This window comes from Sphaeramia orbicularis, chromosome 20, assembly GCF_902148855.1.
Source record: "Sphaeramia orbicularis chromosome 20, fSphaOr1.1, whole genome shotgun sequence".
Taxonomy (NCBI): domain Eukaryota; kingdom Metazoa; phylum Chordata; class Actinopteri; order Kurtiformes; family Apogonidae; genus Sphaeramia; species Sphaeramia orbicularis.
This window is the reverse complement of record NC_043976.1, coordinates 30,897,351-30,922,881: the sequence shown is the minus strand read 5'-3', so window position 1 is coordinate 30,922,881 and position 25,531 is coordinate 30,897,351. Positions and strand designations below refer to the sequence as shown.

The following is a 25,531-nucleotide window of genomic DNA, read 5'->3' as shown; positions in this document are numbered from 1 at the left end:
TACTGATATAAAAAGTTAAATCACTGTTGATCCATTAATCCTATCAGTACATGGAAATAATTGGTGTAAAATACAGTTTGTCATCTTTTCATGGTCATCAGATATGACCCATTTGGATGTTCAGAGGCTCCATAGTTACCATGGAAACACTGTCACCTTCTACAACATTGATTCACCAGTAAAACCCATGGAGTTGGATCAATGACAGTGGATGGAGACACTGGGTTTACGATGTATTTTACTGAAAAAGTCACATTTTCTGCAGTTTTTTTCTGTTTTGATATAATAACCTTTGAATTAAATCCATGATTTACACTGAAAAATGCAAAATACAGAGGATAATATTAAAATAAATGGTGATAAATCACTTATAAAAGATTAAATATAGAGAAAAATTCATTTGGGAACTGAAACAAAAGTAGCACTGGGTCTTTATGGGTTAACCCTGTAAAGCCTGAACCATTAAAGCATTGACAGAAATTTCCAGTTCTTTGAAACTGGAGACTTTATTGGTCCTTCTAAACACCCCAATTTTTTTTTTTTTCAAATATCAATTTCCATGTATGAGTTTCAATTTTGTATCATATTTGATACATCAGGTCTCAATGCTCACATATTATTTTTGAACCAACAAAAACATAATATAACACAAACATGTCTAACAAATTGGTAATTCCCTTTCAAAATTGGCAAAGTTCTGCCTCCTTCCTCATTAATGACAGTCTTGTAGTGTCAATGGGGAATGAAAAAGGAGAAAATCAAAAAGAGAACTCAAAACAAAGCATGTGGCACTTGAAAAGTCAGACCAATTTTTGTTGTTGTGTTAATTTTAGCAATATTCTCTTTTTGAATATGGCCGTGGAAGAAGGGCTGTAGGCTAGGTTGTGGTGTTCGTTCCATATTATCTGTGTATTGCATGTATCTAATTGTATACATCAGGTTTTTTAAGAAAAAAAATCACACTGATCATGTAGAGGGCTTCAAAACTCACGTATCAAATATGGTACGTTTGGCGTTATGGGGTAAAGACATGATTGGACTGTTTTCACCAAACTGTCAGTACCATAAAATCCCCATCCTATACGACAGGTGATCTAGAATCAGTCTGACAGAAGTTTGGCTTCCGTTTGGACAACCTACATATGTTTTTAGCACAGGTTATTCACATCTTTTTTGTTTGGATAGTTTATAAAAGTAAACATTTTCATAATTTATTTTATTTATTTATTTATTTTTTTGCACTAAAACATAGAAAAAAATTGGAGTTGTCGTTGTTTATAGGTTATTATGCTAATATTTTACTGAATGTGGCCCCTGAAAGGAAATGAGTTTGAGACCCCTGATGTAGAAGGCTTCAAAACTCATGTATCAACTAGAAAAGCACTCTGAGAGCGCAGACCTCCGCCAAGGCAGATCAGTGCCCCCCCCCCCGATCACCACCAAAATTTAATCATTTGTTCCTTGTGCCACTATCAATATTTCCTGAAATTTTCATCCAAATCTGTCCATAACTTTTTTAAAGATCCGGATCAGTCTTTGCCATTTGATAGAACACCCCATTGTAAATCCCTGAGTCAAATTGCATGAGATTTGCACAATTCCCCCATATTGTGATTTCCACCATAAATATTAGTCCCATATTTATTTTACCTATATTTTAAGATTCCTTGACCATGAAAACATACCATTAGCAACTGGATTCATAATTATATCCTTATTAGTTCAGTAGTTATTCACGAAAATCACATTTCTCGTAATGGCGGTTTTCTTCTGGATCTACAGGGGTTGGACAAAATAATGGAAACACCTTAAAAAAAATCAACAAAATATAATTTAATATGGTGTAGGTCCGCCTTTTGCGGCAATTACAGCCTCAATTCTCCGAGGTATTGATTCATACAACTTGTGAATTGTTTCCAAAGGAATTTTAAGCCATTCTTCAGTTAGAATACCCTCCAACTCTTTTAGAGACGATGGCGGTGGAAATCGACATCTTAATTGAATCTCTAAAACTGACCATAAATGCTCAATAATGTTGAGGTCTGGGGACTGTGCCGGCCATACGAGATGCTCAACTTCATTAGAATGTTCCTCATGCCATTCTTTAACAATTCTAGCTGTATGGATTGGGGCATTATCATCTTGAGGTGAAGGTGTTTCCATTATTTTGTCCAACCCCTGTAGCTCCTTAAGTATTAAAGCTACATGAAATCCGGTGGCATACTCCCGATGCGGAACTGACTGAGCTACACGATGGCGCTTGTCAGAAATTTCTACCTTTAATATTAAAGGCACAGTAGGCCAAAAAGTAAGGGCACCCCCATTTTTTAGATAAATTGAGATAAAATCCGCCTTCTGGATCAGATCCGGATCAGCCTTTGAAATGTGATAGAGGACCCCATTGTCAATTCCTGAGTTAAATTTCATGAGTTTTGGTCAATAATTAAGCGAGATATTGGGAAACAAAAATATTGGCCCCATTTACCACAATGTTAACGAAAATTTCAAAGTGATCCAGAATCCAGGATTTCTTCCGGATCACCCCCAAAAGTTAACCATTTCTTCCTTATCCCATTTCCAACAAACCCTGAAAATTTCATCAAAATCTGTCCATAACTTTTTGAGTTATGTTGCACACTAATGGACAGACAAACAAACAAACAAACTCTGGCAAAAACATAACCTCCTTGGCGGAGGTAAATATGATACATTTAGCATTATAGGGTAAAGACATGATTGGACTGTTTTCAACAAACTGTCAGTGCCGTAAAATCCCCATCCTATACGACAGGTGATCTAGAATCAGTCTGACAGAAGTTTGTCTTCTGTTTGGACAACCTACATATGTTTTTAGGGACTGCTGTGAAATATGTGAACAACATACTTTTAAGCTATTGTGCTCTGAGGCAGAATCGGTTGGACTGAGAAAAGGGTCGCTTTTGTTCACCCGAGCTAAAAACAGAATGCTAGGATAAAGAAATAAAATATAGATGTTTGCCACATGATGCTGAGCAGACGAGGAGCTGCTTGTCTCAGAGGAGGTGGATAGAGGCTTTTCTTTGCACCATGATGTGGAGGACTCCGCAGTCTCCATATCGGGGGATTGTTGTGGAGACACTATTGAGTGGTTATAAAGACCTGCCCACCCGGGAAACCATCACAGCAACAATAAAACAAAGATGAAAAAAAAAGAGGACTCGGCTGGCTTACAGAAGATCAAACATGCTGGAGAACATTATCGCAGAGAGGACACAGTATAAAGTCGCTGGGTAATAACATGTTTGATCACTGTTCTTTATGCTAATACTGTCTTTTAAGTCATTTTAACCCAGGGGTGTCAAACTCATTTTAGTTCAGGGGCCACATTCAGCTTAATTTGATCTGAAGTGGGCCGAACCAGTAAAATAACAACATAATAATAATATATAAATAATGTCAACTTCAAAGTTTTCTCTATTTTAGAGTGAAAAAAGTTAATTTATATTATGAAAAGGTTTACACCTACAAACTATCCTTTCAAAAGATGTGAATAACATGTACAAACTGAAAAAATAAGAGTAATTTTTAGTGCTGGGCAGCAATTACATTTTTTTATCGCAACTAATCACATAGATTTCTGCGATTAATCATGATTAATCGCATAGTTATATGGGGGGTTGCCAGCATTAACAGCGTGTATTGCCTTTCAGTGATATTTCAGACTTGCAGTACTCTGGTGATAAAAAATAATTAAACATTGCAGTGCTTCCAAACAGCTTTGGCCTTCTCAACTTTAAACTCAGAATTCTAACTTTTTTCTCAGAACTCTGACTTTAATCTCAGAATTCTGACTTTAAACTCAGCATTCTAACTTTTTTCTCCGAATTCTGACTTTTTTCTAAGAATTCTGACTTTAAACTCAGAATTCTGACTTTTTTTTTCCTCATAATAATAATAAGAAATACATGTTGGACTTAGTTTTTTTTTTTTTTTTTCCAGTGGCCCTAATCCTCTTCCGTACTTTCTGATATTGGGTTTTAAACACACATTTCTTTACTTCAAAAATTAAATGCATGGACATTTTTGTAACTCCAAGAAAAAAAACACTGATTGAATCTTTTTTTTTTTTTTCCATGTGTAAGGAGGAATAAAAACACTCAAGAAAAAAATCTTTATTAAGGTTCTCATAATTCATGCATGAAAGGGTTAACAAAAAAGTTTTTTTTTTTAAATTTTTTTTATTGCCTATTATCTCCATGAAGTGAATAATGACTAGTATTAGAGTATGTTAAAATGTGAGAAAACATCAGATTTGCAGCATTAAAAATGTTTTTATTTCATTGTTTTCATATTACTTTCTTACGGAACAGGATTAGGGCCACTGGACTTTAATCTCAGAATTCTAACTTTAAACTCAGAATTCTGTTTTTTTTTTTTTTCCTCAGAATTCTAACTTTAGACTCAGAATTCTGATGTTAAGCTCAGAATTTTTTCTCCAAATTCTGACTTTTTTCTAAGAATTCTGACTTTAATCTCAGAATTCAGACTTTTTTTCTCATAATAATTATAATAAGAAGAAATACATATTAGACCTTAGTTTATTTTATTTTTTTTTCAGTGGCCCTAATCCTCTTCCGTACTTTCTGATATTGGGTTTTAAACACACATTTCTTTACTTCAAAAATTAAATGCATGGACATTTTTGTAAGTCCATGAAAAAAAACAAAACAAAACTGATTGAATCTTTTTTTTCATGTGTAAGGAGGAATAAAAACACTCAAGAAAAAATCTTTACTACGGTTCTCATAATTCATGCATGAAAGGGTTAACAAAAAAGTTTTTTTTGTTTTTTTTTTTGCATATTATCTCCATGAAGTGAATAATGACTAGTATCAGAGTATGTTAAAATGTGAGAAAACATCAGATTAGCAGTATTAAAATGTTTTAATTGTATAGTTTTTACACAGTATATCAGTAAATATATGTTTCTTTGCTTCAAAAATTAAATGCATGGTGTCCAGCTGAGTGGACATTTTTGCAACTCCATGAAAAATAGCTTAATAAAAAAAAATTAATTGCATTTTTTTAATGGAATAAAATCATAAAAAAAAAAAAAAAAAAGTCTTGATAAAGGTTCTTGTAGTTCATACATGAAAGGGTTAAGCATCGTTTGATTCTGTTTGTTTTATACAGAGGATGTAAAACCACAGGTCCTGTCGTGATACTTTACTTTTTTACCCCTGATCTTGAAAGAATTCTCACTACAGAAGCAGCAAAAAAAGCAACAAAAACAACTTGATTTAATTAGTTTTTCCTCATTTGAAGCGTACTTACCCAATTCAGACATCTCAGGCACCGAAGCGACAAAGGGTCCATCTGGAAATTTGGGTGCATTGTCGTTGATGTCTTGTACTTTGATGATAAATTCCGACTTTGGTTCCAGGGCCTCTTCTGTGTTGCGGTCCAAGGCTTGTGCATGCAGGACATAATGCGTTTTCCTTTCCCGATCCAGGCTCTTTGTGGCATGAATATCTCCTGTCACTTCATCAATGATAAATATAGTTCCAGCTCCTTCTCCGCTCAGAATGTACCTGACGGATCCATCGCCTTTATCTGAGTTTGAGTGAAGCTGCAGAGGGAAGGCAGAGAGAAGATGTGAATATCAAAACCACAACGTCGCCTAAATCACTGCTTACAGCTGCTTCTGATTCAGGGTTTTAAAAAAAAAAAAAATGTGATAGAGCACAGGTGTCAAACATGCGGCTCGGGGGCCAAATCCGGCCCACCAAAGGGTCCAGTCCGGCCCTTGGGATGAATTTGTGAAATGCAAAAATGACACTAAGATATTAACAATCCTTTTAGTTCAGGTTCCACATTCAGACCAATTCAATCTCAAATGGGCAGGATTCAGTAAAATACGATCATAATAACATAAAAATAATGACAACTCCAAATATTTCTCTTTGTAAATGTAAATATTTTCATGTATTTACACAAAAACAAAGTATAATTGTGCAAAAAAATGTGAATAACCTGAACATATATGAACAGCCTGAAATGTCTTTAGAGAAGAATGTAAGTAAGTACAATTTTTACCAATATTCAATATCAATATTCAATGTTTTGTGTGTTAGTAGATCCACTGTGATCTGGAAGTTATAATGTACATGTGTAAATGATAAACTGTGGCAGAATATTGTTAAAATTACACTTATTTTTTCAGTTTGTTCATGTTATTCACATCTTTTGAAAGGATAGTTTGTAGATGTAAACCTGTTCATAATGTAAATTGACTTTTTTCGCTCTAAAACAGAGAAAGGTTTGGAGTGGACATTATTTATATATTATTATGTTATTATTTTACTGGTTCAGCCCACTGCAGATCAAATTAAGCTGAATGTGGCCCCTGGACTAAAATGAGTTTGACACCCCTGTAATATAGGTAAACAAATGTGGGATTAACCCTCCAGTATCCCGTCCAGCAAGGGCCTTACTAAGCACCAAGTGTGCCTTTTTGGCACACTTGTGGAATAATGTCAAAAAAAAAAAAAATTCATACAGTTTGTTTTTTTTCATTTTGTTAACACTTTTTTCTATTTCATCAACTTGAGCCATAAGTAAAAATACCAAATACTCAATAATTGTTACATTTTTTAACCCTTTAAATGCCATGTTTGTAATGTAAACAAACCATTTTTTTGGATGCAAAAAACACAAAAAATTATTTTTTTCAATATACTACATAAGAAGTGGATCACATATTATTTGATTTTTTTCATCCTGGCATATGTCAGTGATTAACAGCAACACTGGTTAATTTGCATTATTATTTTTGGCGCTAGGTCAAATGTTCAAAAATACTAGCATCTGTCACCAAGTGTGCGTAAAATGCACACCTATAAATCAAACTATTAATTATATATTGATTTATTTTTCTGCTGTAATTTTATTTTATTTTTGTAAATCCAGGAAATAGATAAATGGAAGAAAATGGAAGAAATAGTGCGTTTTAGGCACACATGGGAGACAGATGCTAATCTTGTAATTTTCTTTTGTTTACAATGTGCACATTTTAGTTGGTGGCCAGAATTTTAAAGATCATGCACAAATGAACAACTTTTTTTCATCAAGTAAACAAACATGTACACACCCATGTTCGAAAAGGAGCAGGACGAAGAAAATCTTATATCTCCTGCCCCCTTCTAAATAATAATAGCCTTAATGGTTAGCTATACACAACTAGCTATAAAATCATACTGTATAAAGTCAGGCAAACCAAACTAAATACATCCAAAGACAGTACGAAATAAATACAAAACCAAGTGCAAAACTACATGTCCAGAAAGTACAAAACATAGGTAAATATATACCTGACGAAATGATGCAAAAACATTATACCAAACCAAAATAAATAAATAAATATGTTACAAGATGCAAGACGCTTTTGAATTCTAACCTTATTTAAATTGTGAAAAATAATATGAAGTTTTTTAACACGAAGTGCAAAGTGTGCCTAAAAGGCTCACCCGGATACCGGAGGGTTAAATCATTAACAAGTGGTTCCAGACCCAACAAACCCCGCCCCTCACACATATTGTAACTTATTTTGGCATCGATCCAGCTGATGTCACCATATCAATTGCCTCTATATATGTGGCAAGTTTGAAGTAAATTGAAACAAAATTTATGTTTTTATAGACGTGTGAAATTTCACTCATTATAAGTTAATGCGAGAAGAAAAAAGATTGTAAAAATTTATTTTAAAAAATTTGAACTTTGACCTACTGTTCCCAAAATGCAATCACATCTATTTTGGGTCCCTGGTAATTTATAAACAAAATTTGGTATGAATTCAACCAATAGTTTTCCTGCTGCAGACATGTGAAATGTTGCCCATTGCAAGTAAATGAGGAAAAAAGATTGTAAAAATTAATTAAACATTTGAACTTTGACCTACTTTTCCTAAAATTTTATGAGATCTATTCTGGGTCACTGGCAATTTATAAACCAAATTTGGTATGAATTCAACCAATAGTTTTGCTGCTAGAGTGTTAAACAAACAAACCAAACAAAAAACAATACCCATTGCCTCCTCTTTGGGGGGTGGGATAATCAAGAATTGGTTTATTCCTTAAAATAATGCAGTATTATAAACTCTTATTGTGTTATCAATTATGTCAAATAATCTGAAAATCAATCAGGCTGCCAAATATGTATAGTGGAGGAAAAAGTTTAAATATTTACTACTGAGATGGAAGATGGAGTATATAGTTAGTACAGAAGTAAATATAGTATAACTGAATAAACTATGTATCAGTAAAATTAAGTACTAGAATGAACAAGTTAATTATTGTGTGTTATTTCTCACCACCGAATATTAGATGTAAGAAACTGTGATTGGATTCAGCAGTTTTCAGAAAATTTTGGATTAAATCATTACGGTCAAGGTCAAGTTTATTTATATAGCATGTTTAAAACAACGTAAAGCGCCTAAAGTGCTGTACAAATCTGCAGATTCAAATATATTCAAGATATATTATAAAAATGAGTAAAATAAGAATAAATACAAGATATACTAAAACTGGCAAAAAAAACCAAAAAAAAAAAAAAAAAAATGGATACACAGTAATAAGATAAAGAGCATCTAAAAACACAACCAGAAGATAAAACAAATAAAAGTCACACACAATTAAGGGGAATTCATAGTATACATATATATTTCTTTCTTTTTTTTAAATTCCACTGAATGAAAAATGCTTCATAAATGCTATTATTATTATTATTATTATTATTATTATTATTATTACGCGATTAAAAAATAAATAAAAATCATCAGGTACTAACCCTTGTTTAGATGATAAATGTATGTTCAGGACTTCCGTATAACCTCTACCTTTGATATTTAAAAGCGTTTGTTCTCTATAACCGTAGCACCACTGCACAGCGGTCTTTGACCCGTGTTTCATCTACAAAACCCAACATTTAACTCATATGTTTTACTATTCAATATTCCTCTCTCAGGCATGACTTTACCAGAGCATTGCTGAAGAAATGCATCTTTAGAGATTAATGTTGGGGGGTCCTTACAAGACTTTTAAAGATGGGAGAACGCTGCCGTTTTCTCACCCGAAGAGAGGAACATGAAACCGAGGCACTTGTTCAGCCATAATTGATACCAAGAGGATTACAACTTTCATGCCAATTGCTCAGCTGGGTTATAGTGTTAACTTCATAAATGTACTTATATACAGCACCAGTGCATTTCAGAGCCAGGGCGCCATGGCAACATCATTAATGAAACAATTTCATTGTCACCCATGAATAAAACATATTATAAAACACAGAATTTTTTTCGTTTTTTTTTTTCCCCTCAGGGCGAAGTCACAGTTGAGTATAACCAGAACAATCTATTTTCTTTGTGCATTGATAGTGCATCATTCTGCCGATACAGAGGGTATTTTATATTTTATATTTGTAGATCTCATTGCTGAGCTGTGAACACAAGCTTCATGATAAAGTTTCTTAGCTTTTCGTCATCATCAGATATGACACATTTGGACGTTCAGAGGCTCCATAACAAACATGGAAACAACATTATCCTCTGCAACAGATTCACCAGTAAAAAGCATGGAGGCTGTAGGCACCAGCTTTAATGTTCAGTTAATGACTATATATATATATATATATATATATATATATATATATCGTTGCACATAATGTTGTAATAGAATATTTATAGACAGACAGACAGTCAGACATAACTTGTAATATATAATCATAATGTATAATCTCCCACCCCCTTACCCCGTCCCTCTACCTTCCCTAAATTCCTCTCAGATCCCATAAGTAACTCAAAAATCCGACACAGACTAAATTCTGACAGAGCACAAAACACAAAAATGCTGTACATATCATAAAACAGACTCTGTCCACTTCGCAACAGCATTTCACATCAAAATAAACTCTGTCCCTTTTGTAGCAGTAATAATAAACATATCAAAATCAAACATAAACTCTGTCCATTTCATAACAATAATACCCATATCAAACACAAAAATAAACTATGTCCATTTCATAACAGTAATACACATATCAAAACCAAAAATAAACTCTGTCCATTTCAAAACAATAATACCCATATCAAACACAAAAATAAACTCTTTCCATTTCATAACAATAATGCACATATCAAAATCAAAAATAAACTCTGTCCATTTCATAACAATAATACCCAGATCAAAATCAAAAATAAACTCTGTCCATTTCATAACAATAATACACATATCAAAAACAAAAATAAACTCGGTCCATTTCATTACAATAATACACATGTCCAAAACAAAAATAAATTCTGTCCATTTCATAACAATAATACCCATATCAAAAATAAACTGTCCATTTCATAACAATAATACCCACTTAGTTACCATATTTGGAAAGAGGCCAAATATGGTAACTTAATTAAGGCAAAATATGGTAACTTAATTAACCTTGATTTTCTACATAGCAATAAAAATTTTGAGAATTTTTTTTTTACAAAAGTAATTAAGTCTTGTTATGTCCTCTAATACCACACTAAAGTTGAAATGTTGAATTTCAGAGTATTCCTATGAGTGCCCTATAAAGGGATAATGTCAACAATAAGGGTTAAATGTAACAGTTAAGAGATGTTCCATAGGCTGTAATTATGACTAAATATAGCACAGAGTCAACTCCATAAACATATGAGTAAAAGACAAAGGCATCATGCTCTGTTTAAGTCGAAGCCAGGCTGTATGATTGTTTTTGCAGGAATCCACCAGGACTGTGAGCCCGCATGTGTCTGACTGGATGATGGTCACATTTAGCTGGATGATGTAACACTTCGAGACGGATACCAAAACCCCAGGGCCAAATAATTAAACACTAGCATATCGATAAGCTCCAAGGTTATTAGTTTTCCTGACAATGCTGCAGAAAGAAAAATGAGTCTCCTATGTAACGTGAGAGTGAACGGTTGTTCAGCCCTGTGATGATCTGGCAACACGTACAGGTAGGTGGGATAGGCACCGTCACCCCCGGCAACCCCGACGAGGATTAATTATAGAAAATGAATAAGTCTAATCTGATCTGTTCTTCTGTCTAAGATTGTTATGATTGTTGATATTTGTATTATTATGCATGTTTTGCTTGTTCACATATATGTTAACTTTCATTGCATGTTCGGAATAAATCACTAAATTAAATGAATTAAAATGACATAAAAGTTGATGCATTTATTCTCTCCAACTCTATTGAATAGTGTTTTTAACGACCCAAATCTTCATCAATAAAGATGTTTGCAAAGATGTTTGTTTTGCAAAAAATTTTCATCAAAAAACAAGAGTTTTGGTGAAAGTGTTGGTCACTTTTTCTTCCGTTTTCTCTGTTTTGATATGAAATCCTTTGAATTAACTCTGAGTTTTCATCAATATCTAAAGTATATATAGAAAAACACATAATTTACAGTGAAAAATGCAAAAAATGGAGAGAATAACATAATGATTGACCAGTAAAACCCATGGAGTTTGATCACTGATAGCGGACACACTGGGCTTATGTTCAGTTATTGATATTTTTGCTAAAAAAGTCACTTTTTCTTCAATTTTGCTGTCTCTGATATATTATAACCTTCAACTTCTTTCTGAGCCTTTAAGAAAATTTACATGATCAGTGAATTAAGTACAGGAAAATATCTGATTTTCCACTGAAAAAACACAAAATACAGAGAATCATATAATAATAAATGGTAATAAATAGCTTAAGGAACGTTAAATAGAGAGAAAATTTACAAAAGTAGCACTGAGTCTTTATGGGTTAATATTCATACTGGGTTTATGTTCAGGTATTGATATTTTTGCAAAAAAAAAAAAAAAAGTCAGTTTTTCTTCAATTTTCTCTGTTTCTGTTATAATAACCTTCAACTTCATTCAGAGCTTTTAAAAAAAATTGCATGATCAGTCAATCAAATGTAGAAAAATATCTGACTTTCACTGAAAAAACACAAAATACAGAGAATAATATTATAATAAATGATAAATAACTTAAGGAAGATTAAATAGAGAGAAAACTTAAAAAAAAAAAAAAAAAAAAAGCACTGGCTCTTTATGGGTTACTATTCACTTCAAAATAATATAGTTTACTGTTTTTAATTTTTATTCTTTATGTTTGTTACCTCCACCAGGAGGTATTGTGATCACTTTGCTTTGTGTGCAAATTGTGTTTGTTTGTTAGCAAGACAACTCAAAAAGTTATGAACGGATTTTCATGAAATTTTCAAGAAATGTTGATACTGGCACAAGGAAGAAATGATAAAATTTTGGTCGTGATCGGGTGGGTGGGTGGGTGGGGGTGTCCAATCAGAAGGAGGAGTGGACTCACAGCATCAGAATGAACACAAATGAAGGAAAAAAATGAACAAAATGCACAAAAATGATGAAAATACAGAAATTAAATGAACACAAATGAAGGAAATAATGAACAAAATGCACAAAAATGACGAAACTATAAAAATAAAATGAACAAAAATGAAGAAAATAATGTACAAAATGCACATAAATGACGAAAATATAAAAATGAAATGAACACAAATTAAGAAAATAATGAACAAAATGCACAAAAATGATGAAAATATAAATATTGAACAAAATTAAGAAAAATGAAGAAAATAATGAAGAAAAAGGAAGAAAATATAAAAACAAAATGACCAAAAATTAAGAAAATATCAAACAAAATGAACAAAAATGAATATAAAACAAAATGAAGAAAAAGATGAACAAAATGAAGAAAATATAAAAACAAAATGAAGAAAAATGAAGAAAACCATGAACAAAATTAATGGGGGGGGGGGGGGGGGGGGGGCAGATCTGTCTTGGCGGAGGTCTGCGCTCTCCGAGTGCTTTTCTTGTTATACAATGTCTTTTATTTTTGTAAAGCACTTTAAATTACTCTGTATATGAACTGTGCTATATAAATACTCATGGCTTGCCTAGCTCATAGTTCATCTGTCCGCATCTATGCTAGCAGCCTAGAATGTACCCTCCCATTTTATTCTCAGTCCAACTGAAAGTGGTGCATTTTAGTCTGAATGTAACCTTAGCTCCGACAATAACAAACCCCTGTTAACAAAGGACTGACACATTGAGAGGTAGACTAAATGAAATCATGTACAAATCCAAGGCTGGAGTGAGACATTGCAATTACAGCCGTTGCCTCAAAGGTGGGTCATCTTCAGCTAAAACACAATTAGCTGCGTCTGACAGATATAAAATGTGTCTGGCACTTTGTGTTTTTCTTTTTTTTTTTTTTTTGGGTTACGTGGCGTTTCACAACAACATCAGACGACTAATAAGGCCCACTGAAACTCCCTATGCCTGAAACGCAGGTACATCCTTCCAAAAAGAACAAAATTTGTGTAATATTTCAAGGAGAGAGGTGAGAAAAATAATGATAAATGCAGACAAATACCAAAAGAAGTGCTGATTTCAAAACAAAGCCATGCCAAGGACAATAAATCAAGTTAGAAATGGACAATGTCAACATCTAACCCAGGGGTGTCAAACTCATTTTAGTTCAGGGGCCACATTCAGCTAGATTTGATCGGAAGTGGGCCGAACCAGCAAAATAATAACATAATAATTAGGGGTGGGCAAGTTAACGCGTTATTACCGCGTTAACACATTCATTAAATAACGCCGACAATTTTTTTATCTCACATTAACGCTGTTTTATTATTGTTCTGCCTTTCAAGCAAGTCTTAGTTGATTTATACATACGGACTCTTATTTTGAAACTCATGCTTTTATTTTGCCGGTCCACACACCGGTGCTGTGTGTATGTGCAGCTGAGAGGAGAAAACCGGCGAACTTTACAAGTAATGGTGATGTTTAAGCTAATTTGTTTATGCAAGCAGTCGGAGATGGGTTGCTAATTCTTTATGCAGGCTCATGCTAAGTTTATGTAAATTCACTGGTTGTGTTTAGGTACAATATGCCAGCCTTTGAACTAACTTTTACTCATTTACGATGTGAATGTTGTATTAGCAGTCATTTTATCTCGATGCTAATTTGAATGGGAAAATCCATAGACACGCTAACGATTAGCATTTACAGGTTAATTGAAGATTTACAACGTCTTTTTATTCAGCAACAAAGGTTCACATCAGAGATATTTGATACTATTCATTCTTACAACAACTGAACATAAAATACTCACAGGCAAACATTTTTGGGGCCATACAAACAGAGTGAAAGAAACATGTCTGTTAGTTCTATGTCCGAACTGACTACGGTAACACGGAAAGGACAAAACATACGTTAGTGCAACTTATTCTGACCACTTCAGGGCCCCTTTTGCTTGCTTTGAACAACTGAACATCACATATTATTGGGCTTATTAGTATTAGTACTGATTAGTGGGCTTAAGACTTCTGTCAATCACTCACAACTGTAAATACACTGGTAGGGACAGAAACGTGTAAAAGTAGTGTTTTTTTACATGGACATTTTCATTTTAAATGTCTTCAGATGGTGGGGTTGAGAAGGACACAGTTGTTTGGAAGCACTGACATGTGCAATTATTTTTATCACCGGAGTACTTCCAGTCTGGAATATCACTGAAAGGCAATACATGCTGTTGATGCGTCCCCCCCCCCCCCCCAACAACTATGCGATTAATCTCGATTAATCACAGAAAGCCATGCGATTAATCGCGATTAAAAATTTTAATCGCTGCCCACCACTAATAATAATATATAAATAGCGTCAACTTCAAACTTTTCTCCAATGAAACAAGTAAATTTACATTATGAACAGGTTTACATCTACAAACTATCCTTTCAAAAGATGTGAATAACATGAACAAACTGAAAAAATAAGTGTAATTTTAACAATATTATGCTTCAATTTATCGTTTACACTTGCACATTATACCTTACAGATCACAGTGGATCTACAAATACACAAAACTTTTAATAACAGGCAGAATATTGTTAAAATTAAAAAAATATACATATAAAATGAAATAAACTCTTAAGACTTTTCAGGTTGTTCATATTTGTTCAGGTTATTCACATTTTTTGCAAAATTATACTTTTTTAGTGTAAATACATGAAAATATTTACATTTACAAAGAGAAAAATTTGGAGTTGTCATTATTTTTATGTTATTATGATAGTATTTTACTGGTTTGGCCCACTTAAGATTGAATTGGTCTGAATGTGGAACCTGAACTAAAAGGATTGTTAATATCTTTGTGTAATTTTTGCATTTCACAAATTCATCCCAAGGGCCTGAATGAACCTTTGGCGGGCCGGATTTGGCCCCCGGGCCGCATGTTTGACACCTGTGATTTGACATATGATCAAACCATTAAAAACCAGCATTTTTCAACTCAGATTCCATTCATTTTAACCCTCAAAGACCCAAACAGTCATCGATGACCAGAAGCATCGACTGATATAGAAGGTTAAAGAACTTTTGAGACGCTAATCTAATCAATGCATTTAGTTAAACTGCGTAAAATGAAGTTTCTTAGCTTTTCAGCAGCGTCAAATATGACCCTTTGGATGTTTAGAGGCTCCGTAATGAACATGGAAACACCTCCTTCATGGAAATGAACATCTTCTACAACACTGATTCACTAGTAAAACCTGTGTAGTTTAACCAATGGCAGTGGTTGTAGATTTTATTTTTGCATTCAGTTAATGATATATTTTGCTGAATAAGTCAAAGACCCAAACAGCAAAAGGTGACCAAAAGCATCTACTGATCTTGATCCATTAATCCTATCACTACATGTAAATAATTGGTGTAAAATACAGTTTATCATCTTTTCATGGTCATCAGATATGACCTATTTGGACATTCAGAGGCTCTGTAGTTACCATGGAAACACCATCATCTTCTACAACATTGATTCACCAGTAAAACCCATGGAGTTGGATCAATGACAGTGGATGGAGACACTGGGTTCATGTTCAGTTAATGATATATTGGACTGAAAAAGTTAATTTTTTATCCGTTTTCTCTGTTTCTACATAATAACCTCTGAATTTAACCCATAAAGACCCAAACCTCCACCGGCGACCAAAAGCATCTACTGATCTAAACTGTTTAATACCTACTGAACAACTAATCCTACCAATACATGTAAATAATTGGTGTAAAACTCAATTATTCATTTTTTCATGGTGATCAGATATGACCCATTTGGACGTTCAGAGGCTCTGTAGTTACTGTGGAAACACTGTCATCTTCTACAACATTGATTCACCAGTAAAACCCATGGAGTTGGATCAATGACAGTGGATAGAAACACTTGGTTTTGTTCAGTTAAAGATAGATTTGACTGAAAAAGTCACTTTTTCTTCAGTTTTTTTCTGTTTTGATATAATAACCCTCAACTTCATTCTAAGCTTTTTATGAAAATCTACATGATCAATGAATTAAATGTAGGAAAATACATGATTTTCACTGAAAAAAATGCAAAATACAGAGGATAATGTTGTAATAAATGATGATTAATCACTTAAAAAAAGTTAAATATGGAGAAAATTTTCAAAAAAAAAAAAAAAAAAAAGTAGCACTGGGTCTTTATGGGTTAAAGCTCTGAGGGCTATTATATTAGAAACAGACAAAACTGCAGAAAAAATGACTTTTTCTGTTAATTTTTTTGTCATTATTTCTGTCATTAACTGAACATAAAACCAAGTGTGTTCATCCTTTGAATTAACTGAGTTTTCATGAAAATCTAAAAGAAACATAGGAAAATATGTGATTTACAGTGAAAAATGCTAAATATGAATGAATGAATGAATTTATTTTTGGTTTTACATCAATCATTGTACTCAGTACATTAATCGTAATGAACATAAAAACCAAAAAAGGAATAGGCTAGAAGCAAAAGCTTATTTTTTTGCCTATCCTTTTCAACTAATACACTGCTTACTTCGACTTAAATGTATACTGCATTGAGCTTTTATACCATAATAATAAAAAATTACAAAAAAACAACGAAAACATCTCTACCATCTCAATTCAATATTTCTGAATAATTTTAAACATATAGAAAATAATATTACAATAAATAGTGATAAATCACTTTAGAATGGTTATTTTAAATTAAATAATGTAAAATATCTGATTTTGACTGAAAAAATGCAAAGTACAGGGGATAATATTATCGTAAATGTTGATAAATCACTTAAATAACGTTGAAAAAAGTGAAAAATTCATTTGGGAGCTGGCACAAAAGTAACACTGAGTCTTTATGGGTTAATCTGAGATTTTAATAGCATCTACATGAGCCGTAAATTAAATAGAAGAAAACACCTGATTTTATTGGGAAAATGCAGTAGATAAAATAATAAATTGTGATAAATCACTTCAGAAATGTTAGCAGTAGAGAAAAAAAAGCCCTTTGTGGGTTAAATGTGCCAGTGTGATTCTGTTGTGATTATGTTGTTACACAGAGCAATGCATTATGGGCTGTTAGCAGTAACGCTTCTTGACTAATGTGCGTACCCAAGTCTGTTTATATTGACGCTGCCACATCTTTCTGCACTACTTTGTTTGGTTGTAGCCCATGTTAGCACACACACTTTGTTCAAAACATGTTGTTTTGTTCCGGCTGAAGACACAATGACTGATGAAACCACTTCAGACACTGAAAAGTCACTCGAAGTCTGTGACTCCTGACCTCCGACGAACAGTGACTCTGATTTACACGGATGCTATACGGAGTTATTGTGGTGGAATAACAGTTTTGTTTCATTATAAATCTCCGCCGACACAAATGAGGCTGCCACAGTCTGAGTAATTAATGGAAACACTGCAGCTGTCAAACATGAACGCACAGTTAGAAAATGTGGCCTAGTATTTACTCCATCAACTATTGTCACAATATTGCAATAATATGGCTCAAAGTTATACAAAATGGATGCTCATCCGATAATAACAGCAACAGCTATCGCACACAGAAATAAGAGGAAAATGCCTCCATTTTGTAAAAAGAGGGAAATTGGGATTCTATTGCCTGACTTTATTGCCGCGTTTCCACCGCGTGGTATTGGCTCGACTCCACTCAGCCTTCTTGTGTTTCCATTAGGGAAGCAAATTATCGATTAATTCATTAATTGTTAGTTGGTTGCCCTTATCGATTGATTAATGAGTTTTCGACTTGATGATGACGACTTTTTCGATACGGTCTACAAGAATAAAAGCTAAATATTGTTTATACACTTCATGAAAAAACCATGTCATATTCCTTAATGATTGATTTATTGAACCATTACATCCAGTCTGTTTCCTGTGGAATTCATCTGTTGATGTGGCGGTGTGTAACTGGGGGGGGGGGGGGGGGGGGGGGGGGGGGGGTACTCACATGCACAGTACGGCCGGGGGATGCGTGTGTTTTGGTTGGTAACCACACGTGTGTGCGTCACTTTCCGTCCTACTTCTAATACAATGGTGTACAGTGCAGTCTGTGCCCCCGCAGAAGTGAAAGTGAAAGTTTTCACTGACTGTAGACTAGACCAACCTCCAGGGAAAACATTCCGATACTGACCCCACATTTGTGCGTGTATTTATTCGGGGGTTGTTGAGCCACATTATGTAATAAATTCCCATTATATAATAAAAGTTCAAAATGTAATAAGAATGTCACATCATCTTGTAATAAAGCCGCATTATGTAATAAACTGACGCATTTTTTAATAAACTACGTCAATGCATTATATAGTAAATTTTCTTCACATCATGTAGTAAGTTATTACAATTTGAGAAATTTATTACAAAATGCACTTGACACATTTTTATCTTACAGATTAGTTGCTTTTACAGATCTCCAATCCAGTTAAAATGTTGATATCGGGACTGATATCTGATCCTAGTATCGGATCAACGCAACCTTACTATAAAGTGCACCATGAGGTAGTTAACCCTTTGGTGCATGAATTATGAGAAATTTATGTCAAGGTTTTTTGAGTGTTTTTATTCCTCTTTAGACTTGAAATAACCAATGGGATTGACATTTCTTTAAAGAACCTATTTTTTAGGGAGTTACACAAATGTCCGCTCATCTGAACACCATGTGTTTAACTTTTGAAGCAAAGAAACATATTTAAAATGCATCAGAAAGTGATATACTGTGTGAAAACTATGAAATAAAAACATTTAATGCAGCTAATCTGATGTTTTCTCACATTTTAGCATACTCTAATATTAGGTTTTACTCACTTCCTGGAGATAATATGCAAAAAAAACCCAAACTTTTTGTTCAAGAAAACTGTTAATTACAGTCTAATTACAATGAGCAATCGATTTACACTCACAAATGTTGTTGATCAGGTTTATCAAGAACTGTAAAGTTACAGTAATTGTATGAAAGTCAGTGTATGAGATGGTGTGTCCACTGTGTTGGCTGATATGCAAATTTAACAACAAGACCCATGAATACACAAGAGAACAACTGTAGAATAGCTGTCCACTGTAGTGACCACTATGCATGAAAGGGTTAATAATGTTTTACCCTTTATTTCCATTTGTGAACTCCAATCATGGTATTTATAAACCCCGACAAAAACTGAGTCTTGTTAAAATGAGGTAATGATATGCAAAGCACAAACAGCCTAAAACCTAAATATTCTAATTGTATGGTTTGTTTGTTTTTTGGTTACAAACCTTCCCCCTTAATGTTTGCATGGACGAAACAATATAAATCTGTTTTGTTTTGTTTTTTTCATTAAGGGTCGATTCAATCATACTGATTTGTGTCCATGTCATAATCTTTCTATATTTGTCTGTAATGAGTTATTTGGTGACATGAAAAGCAATGCAGTATGATTGACAGCTATAATTTCCCACTCTTTTGGCTTTAGACTAACTGCAAAATGCTTCAGATGAAAAATAGCAGCTGTGAGTGCAATATTTTGGCAATCCATCTGTTCCTTATACAAAATATGATACCATCAGAGAAATAAAGTCATATGGAAAGGATGATTTTTATTTTATTTATTTTTTTTTTTTTTAAATTTTCTTTAACATAGAAACAAGGTGTTTAACAACTTTAATGCTTGAGGTCTTCAGGCCACATCAAATCAAGACCTGGACCAGGAAATAAATCACTAATTACAGAGCAGCTACCGATTACAGACCTGACTCTTGATGAGACGCAGACTTTCCTTTCCATGATAAATATAAAACCTGTAATTAGACCACGAGCCAAAGACCCTGTTGAATCAGTTATTTAATCAGATGTTAGACTGTACAAGTAGGAAACACAATCTCTGAAGCATTTAAGCACATTTACTGTAGCAAAAATGGGGAAAAAATGAATTTGTTAAACAATTTAGCCTGTTTTCCGCCTTATAAATACATTCAGAAAAGCTCATTTTCTGTGTTCGATATAGTTTGACAGCCTATTTCTACTCACTATTCAAAGTTTCGCCACCAAATCCAGATTTATTACTTGATTACAATGATCTTTCATAACAACAAGGATCTATTTTCTGTTCGGCAGCATCGGCTCCTAAATGTAATTTCTCCTCCAGTCAGTGCTAATTTAGCCATTGACTTCCTTCGCAAGAGCCAATAAATCATCTGCTGCAAAGTGTGAACCAATGGCGCATATGGCAAATACTGCCTTCCAAAATCTACGGGTGATAAAAGTGTCAACAGGTTGCGGGCCATTGCACAAACATCACAGACTGGAAAAATACAGCGGTGCCAGGGCAACTGGGTGGAACAATCTGAGGATTAAACATCTCACAGGTGTTTTGTTTTTTTTTTGTTTTTTTTTAACTCTTTATAGTTCACTCATACAAATACTCAGAAATTAAAAATTTACACCTTATTATGATTTATGATATTGGAGGACATAACAAGAATGCATTACTTTAGTGAAACTTTTCAAATTTTTTCAAAGTTACCATATTTGGTTCCTTGCCCGCAAATGATAAAAAAAAAAAAAAAAAAAAAAAAAAAAAAATGCAAGAATATATCTAAAAGTACAAGAAAAATACATGTAAGGTGAAAGGAAAATCACTTTTAGAATATCATCTCCAGCTATCTAGGCCACAACTTTTGTGTGGAAAATCAGAAAATCAAGATCAATGAAGTTACCATATTTGGTTCCTTACCCGCAAGTGATAAAAAATTAAGAAAAAAAATAAAAAATACAAGAAATATATCTAAAAATACAAGAAAAATTCTTGTAAGGTGAAAGGAACATCACTTTTAGAACATCATCTCCAGTCATCTAGGCCATGGATGTTATATAGAAAATCAGAAAATCAAGATGAATGAAGTTACCATATTTGGTTCCTTGCCCGCAAGTGATAAAAAATAATAATAATTAAAAAAAAAAAAAAAATTCAAGAAATATATCCAAAAGTACAAGAAAAATACATGTAAGGTGAAAGGAACATCACTTTTAGAACATCATCTCCAGTCATCTAGGCCATGGATGTTATATAGAAAATCAGAAAATCAAGATCAATGAAGTTACCATATTTGGTTCCTTGCCCGCAAGTGATAGAAAAATTTAAAAAAAAATACACGAAATATATCTAAAAGTACAAGAAAAATACATGTAAGGTGAACAGAACATCACTTTTAGAATATCATCTCCAGCTATCTAGGCCACAACTTTTGTGTGGAAAATCAGAAAATCAAGATCAATGAAGTTACCATATTTGGTTCCTCGCCCGCAAGTGATAAAAAAAAAAAAAAATACAAGAAATATATCTAAAAGTACAAGAAAAATACATGTAAGTTGAAAGGAACATCACTTTTAGAACATCATCTCCAGCTATCTAGGCCACGACTTTTGTGTGGAAAATCAGAAAATCAAGATCAGTGAAGTTACCATATTTGGTTCCTTACTTGTAAGTGCCCCCCCCTCCCCCCCAATAAATAAATAAATAAAAATAAATAAATACAACAAGTAAATATAGAAAATACAAGAAAAAAACACTGGTAAGTTTTTGTTGCTTAAATCAAACAATTTTTAATATAACATTACATGCTATCAGATATGGATGTCAAATATATATATATATATCAGTGCATCCCTAATAAAGAATACAACATTGAAATTGACATAAAAACTAAACATCTGACAAAACCCCGATCAAAACGCAATCAAAACCTAGTCCAAATTAAGAGAACAAAAATAGCTGATACATACAGAAACTTAATAACAATAGCTTAATAGTTAAGGATCCACATCAAGATAAAATTCAATGTTCACAGATTTATATTTGTTTGAGCAACAGTTTTTGCCCTAGTGTTGAAAAAAGCAAGTTAACAGATTATGTTTTTATTTCGGACGGCAGGGTATTGAAGATGTGAGCACCATTAATGAGCCTTGTAAGAACATACAGTTGCAGAAAAAAATGATTGGACCACCCCTTGTTTTCTTCAATTTCTTGTTCATTTTAATGCCTGGTACAACTAAAGGTACATTTGTTTGGGCAAATATAATGACAATAACAACAAAAATATCTCATAGTAGTTTAATTTCAGAGCTGATATCTATCCATTTTCCATGTTTTCTTGATAATAACCAAAATCACTTCAGTTCTTACATCAATATCTATGTCATTGTACTGACAAAAACACGGCTTTTAGGAATTCCATGTTTTCTTTTCTGTCTGTTTTAGTCACATGATACACACAGGAGTTAGTACTTGATTGCATAACCATTGTTTTTGGTGACTTTTGATGGTCTAATAATTTTTTCCGCAAGTGTACATTGTGTAGACTCTACAAGAAAATATTGGTTCAGCAATATGTCGTGATACTTCATTTCACAATACTGTGTCGATATTAAAAAGTACTGTACCAATATTTTTAGGTATTTATTCAAATGCAGATATTGTGGAGGTTCATTTTTTTGTTATTCTTTTTTGTTTATATTTTGTTTATTTTATTAGTATGTAACACTCTTTTATTAAATAATGTTAATTCTTTTGTTGGGATTGCACAAAAATAATGTTATGATGTTAGTTATGAACTAATAAAATATGAATATTTCAACAGGATCTTAAACTGTAATGCCTGTAAAACATAATTAAAATTTTAACGCAGAAAATTTGATGATATAGCATTAGATTGTTGTGATCAAATTAAAATGTGTTCAATATTTGTGCATATTTCTGGTGTAATTCAATTCTTCAAGGAAATAATCATTACAAAAAAAGAAACAAACAAAAATTGCCTTTTTAACAGTATCATGATATATCGTGATATATCGTATCATGATCCTAGCATTGGGATTTGTATTGTATCACCAGATTCTTGCCAACACACATCCTTATTCAGTGTACAGTCAAGTAAATTAGATAAAAATTAATTGTAATAATACCATTAATATTTCTATTTCTTGAAACTAGGGATGTCATGAGAACCGATACTCACGATACCATTCGATACTATGATGAAAAAAGAATTGTCGATACTCATTTTTTAAAGATTTGATACCATAAGAAGACCACTTTCTTTTTTGTTTATATTTTCTTTATTATTATTCAACACTCTTTTATTCAATAACGTTAGTTCCTTTGTTGGGATTTCACAAAAATAATGTTATGATGTTAGTTCTGAACTAATAGAATATGAACAACTGAACAGGATCTTAAACTATAATGTCTATAAAACATAATTTAAGTTTTAACACAGGAAAATTTTGTAATATAACATTAGATCCTGTTGTGATCAAATAAAAATGTGCTTAGTATTTGTGCAGATTTCTGGTGTAACTCAATTATTCAAGGAAATAATCATTAAAAAAAAAAGAAACAAACAAAAAAATTGCCTTTTCAACAGTATCATGATATATCGTGATATATCCTAGTATTGTGATTTGTATCGTATTACCAGATTCTTGCCAATACACAACCCTATTCTGTGTAAAGTCAAGAAAATTAGATAAAAATTAATAGTAATAATACCATTAATAACTTCCATTTTATGTACTTGAAACATACCTTAAGCAAAACCAATAGAATCTATACTAAAATATCTAGTGGCTCTAATTAAAGTCTACACAACTTGCCCATATTCAACACACCATCTGTGACAAACCATCTGCCAAAGTATACCAAAGAGTAGAAAAGATGCACAAACACAGTTGGAGTGATCGGCTTTCTCTGTACAGAGCCCACTTCGCCTAATGTTTAGAACACGGTTTATGTTTCACATCTTAGTCAAAGCTTATTGTGTAAAAATAGGCTCGGGGGTAAACTTCTGTCACATGATTTAGAATACCAGGCTCCATTTGAGTGCGGCTACTGCCTTTTGCCTCAGTGTTAGGGATATTTTATTTATACTTCATTAATTTTGATCACATAGAATATTTCATGACTGTGCGCCTTGGTAAAAATTAGTGTCAGTTTTGTTGAACCACACAGCAGGTCTGATATGATCTTAACATACATCAGCACAATGTGTGGCAATCCATAAAGCAGGACAAGGCAAAGAGCTGCACAGTCCAGTCTATGTGATTTCTAATGAATGGAAATGTATGGAAATCTTTCATACATGCTGATCAGTGAAGTCAGTAACAGCATCATGAGAGGGGGGGTGGGGGGTGGGGATTATGACCTCTGCTACCTCGTTGTTTGTCATCTCCCCGTGGACACACAAGAAATCCTTTTCCTCCACAGGGGAATCAAAACAAGGGATTGTGTTTATCTCTCTGTCTCTATGGGCGACTTTATTAAAGACTAGTGGAATAGATGACTGGCATGTGGCTGACAGCTGGCAGCTGGCAATGCATTTCTGAGGAGTTTAAAGGGATCAGCAGAGTCTGGGACTCTAAAGTCACTGGCAAAAAAACACTCCAATCACAAGGAGAACCTTGCGTATAATTTTATCACAGGCTCAGAGGAGTGACCCCCAAAGAAAATATGCCCTTACAGTACTGTTTTTGGGTCGACAAGTTTTATGTTTTCATTGCTTTTGCTCCGTGTAATCATTGTCGGCGATTGTTTTAAACTGTTTGTGCTCACAAGCTAATTGGCACTCCCAGCCAAACAGTTTACCTTTGGCTCTCTGGTACCACTTGTCAAGTGTCTAAGGCAATTACAAGGCGGGAGGAGATTCAGCGATGAAAGCAACTCGCGAGTCTGACAGAAAACCAACACTACAGTAGGATGTTTGGAACTGTTTCTGCGCTGTTTTAGCATGTAATCATTCTAGCTAATGCATGCAAAAACACACCATACGTCATTACATTGAAGCTGTGGCGGCTGCTCGTCTTTCAGACAGGGGAAGCTCATTGTCAGCTTACATAGAAAAAATGTCAGGTTATTTAAACCTAAATTCGGCCCTCCATTCCTTTTTAAGAAAATGGTCAGTGACCTTATTGTACCAACTTAACAAGAAAATGTTGAAATTATGTTAAATTGAAACAAGGAGTGTGTTAGTGTGTTATTGGACATCGTCATCTACAGGGGTTGGACAAAATAATGGAAACACCTTAAAAAATCAACAAAATATAATTTAATATGGTGTAGGTCCGCCTTTTGCGGCAA

General features: G+C 33.4%; 1 protein-coding gene across 1 annotated transcript in view; it reads right to left on the bottom strand.

Moving 5' to 3' along the window:
- The window catches only part of LOC115411443 (cadherin-18), a 492,272-nt gene that overhangs the window by 372,003 nt on the left and 94,738 nt on the right, over positions 1–25,531 (bottom strand). Inside the window, exon 3 of the mRNA XM_030123571.1 lies at positions 5,314–5,608. Coding sequence (XP_029979431.1) covers positions 5,314–5,608 — 295 coding nt within the window. The remainder of the gene's footprint in view (positions 1–5,313; positions 5,609–25,531) is intronic.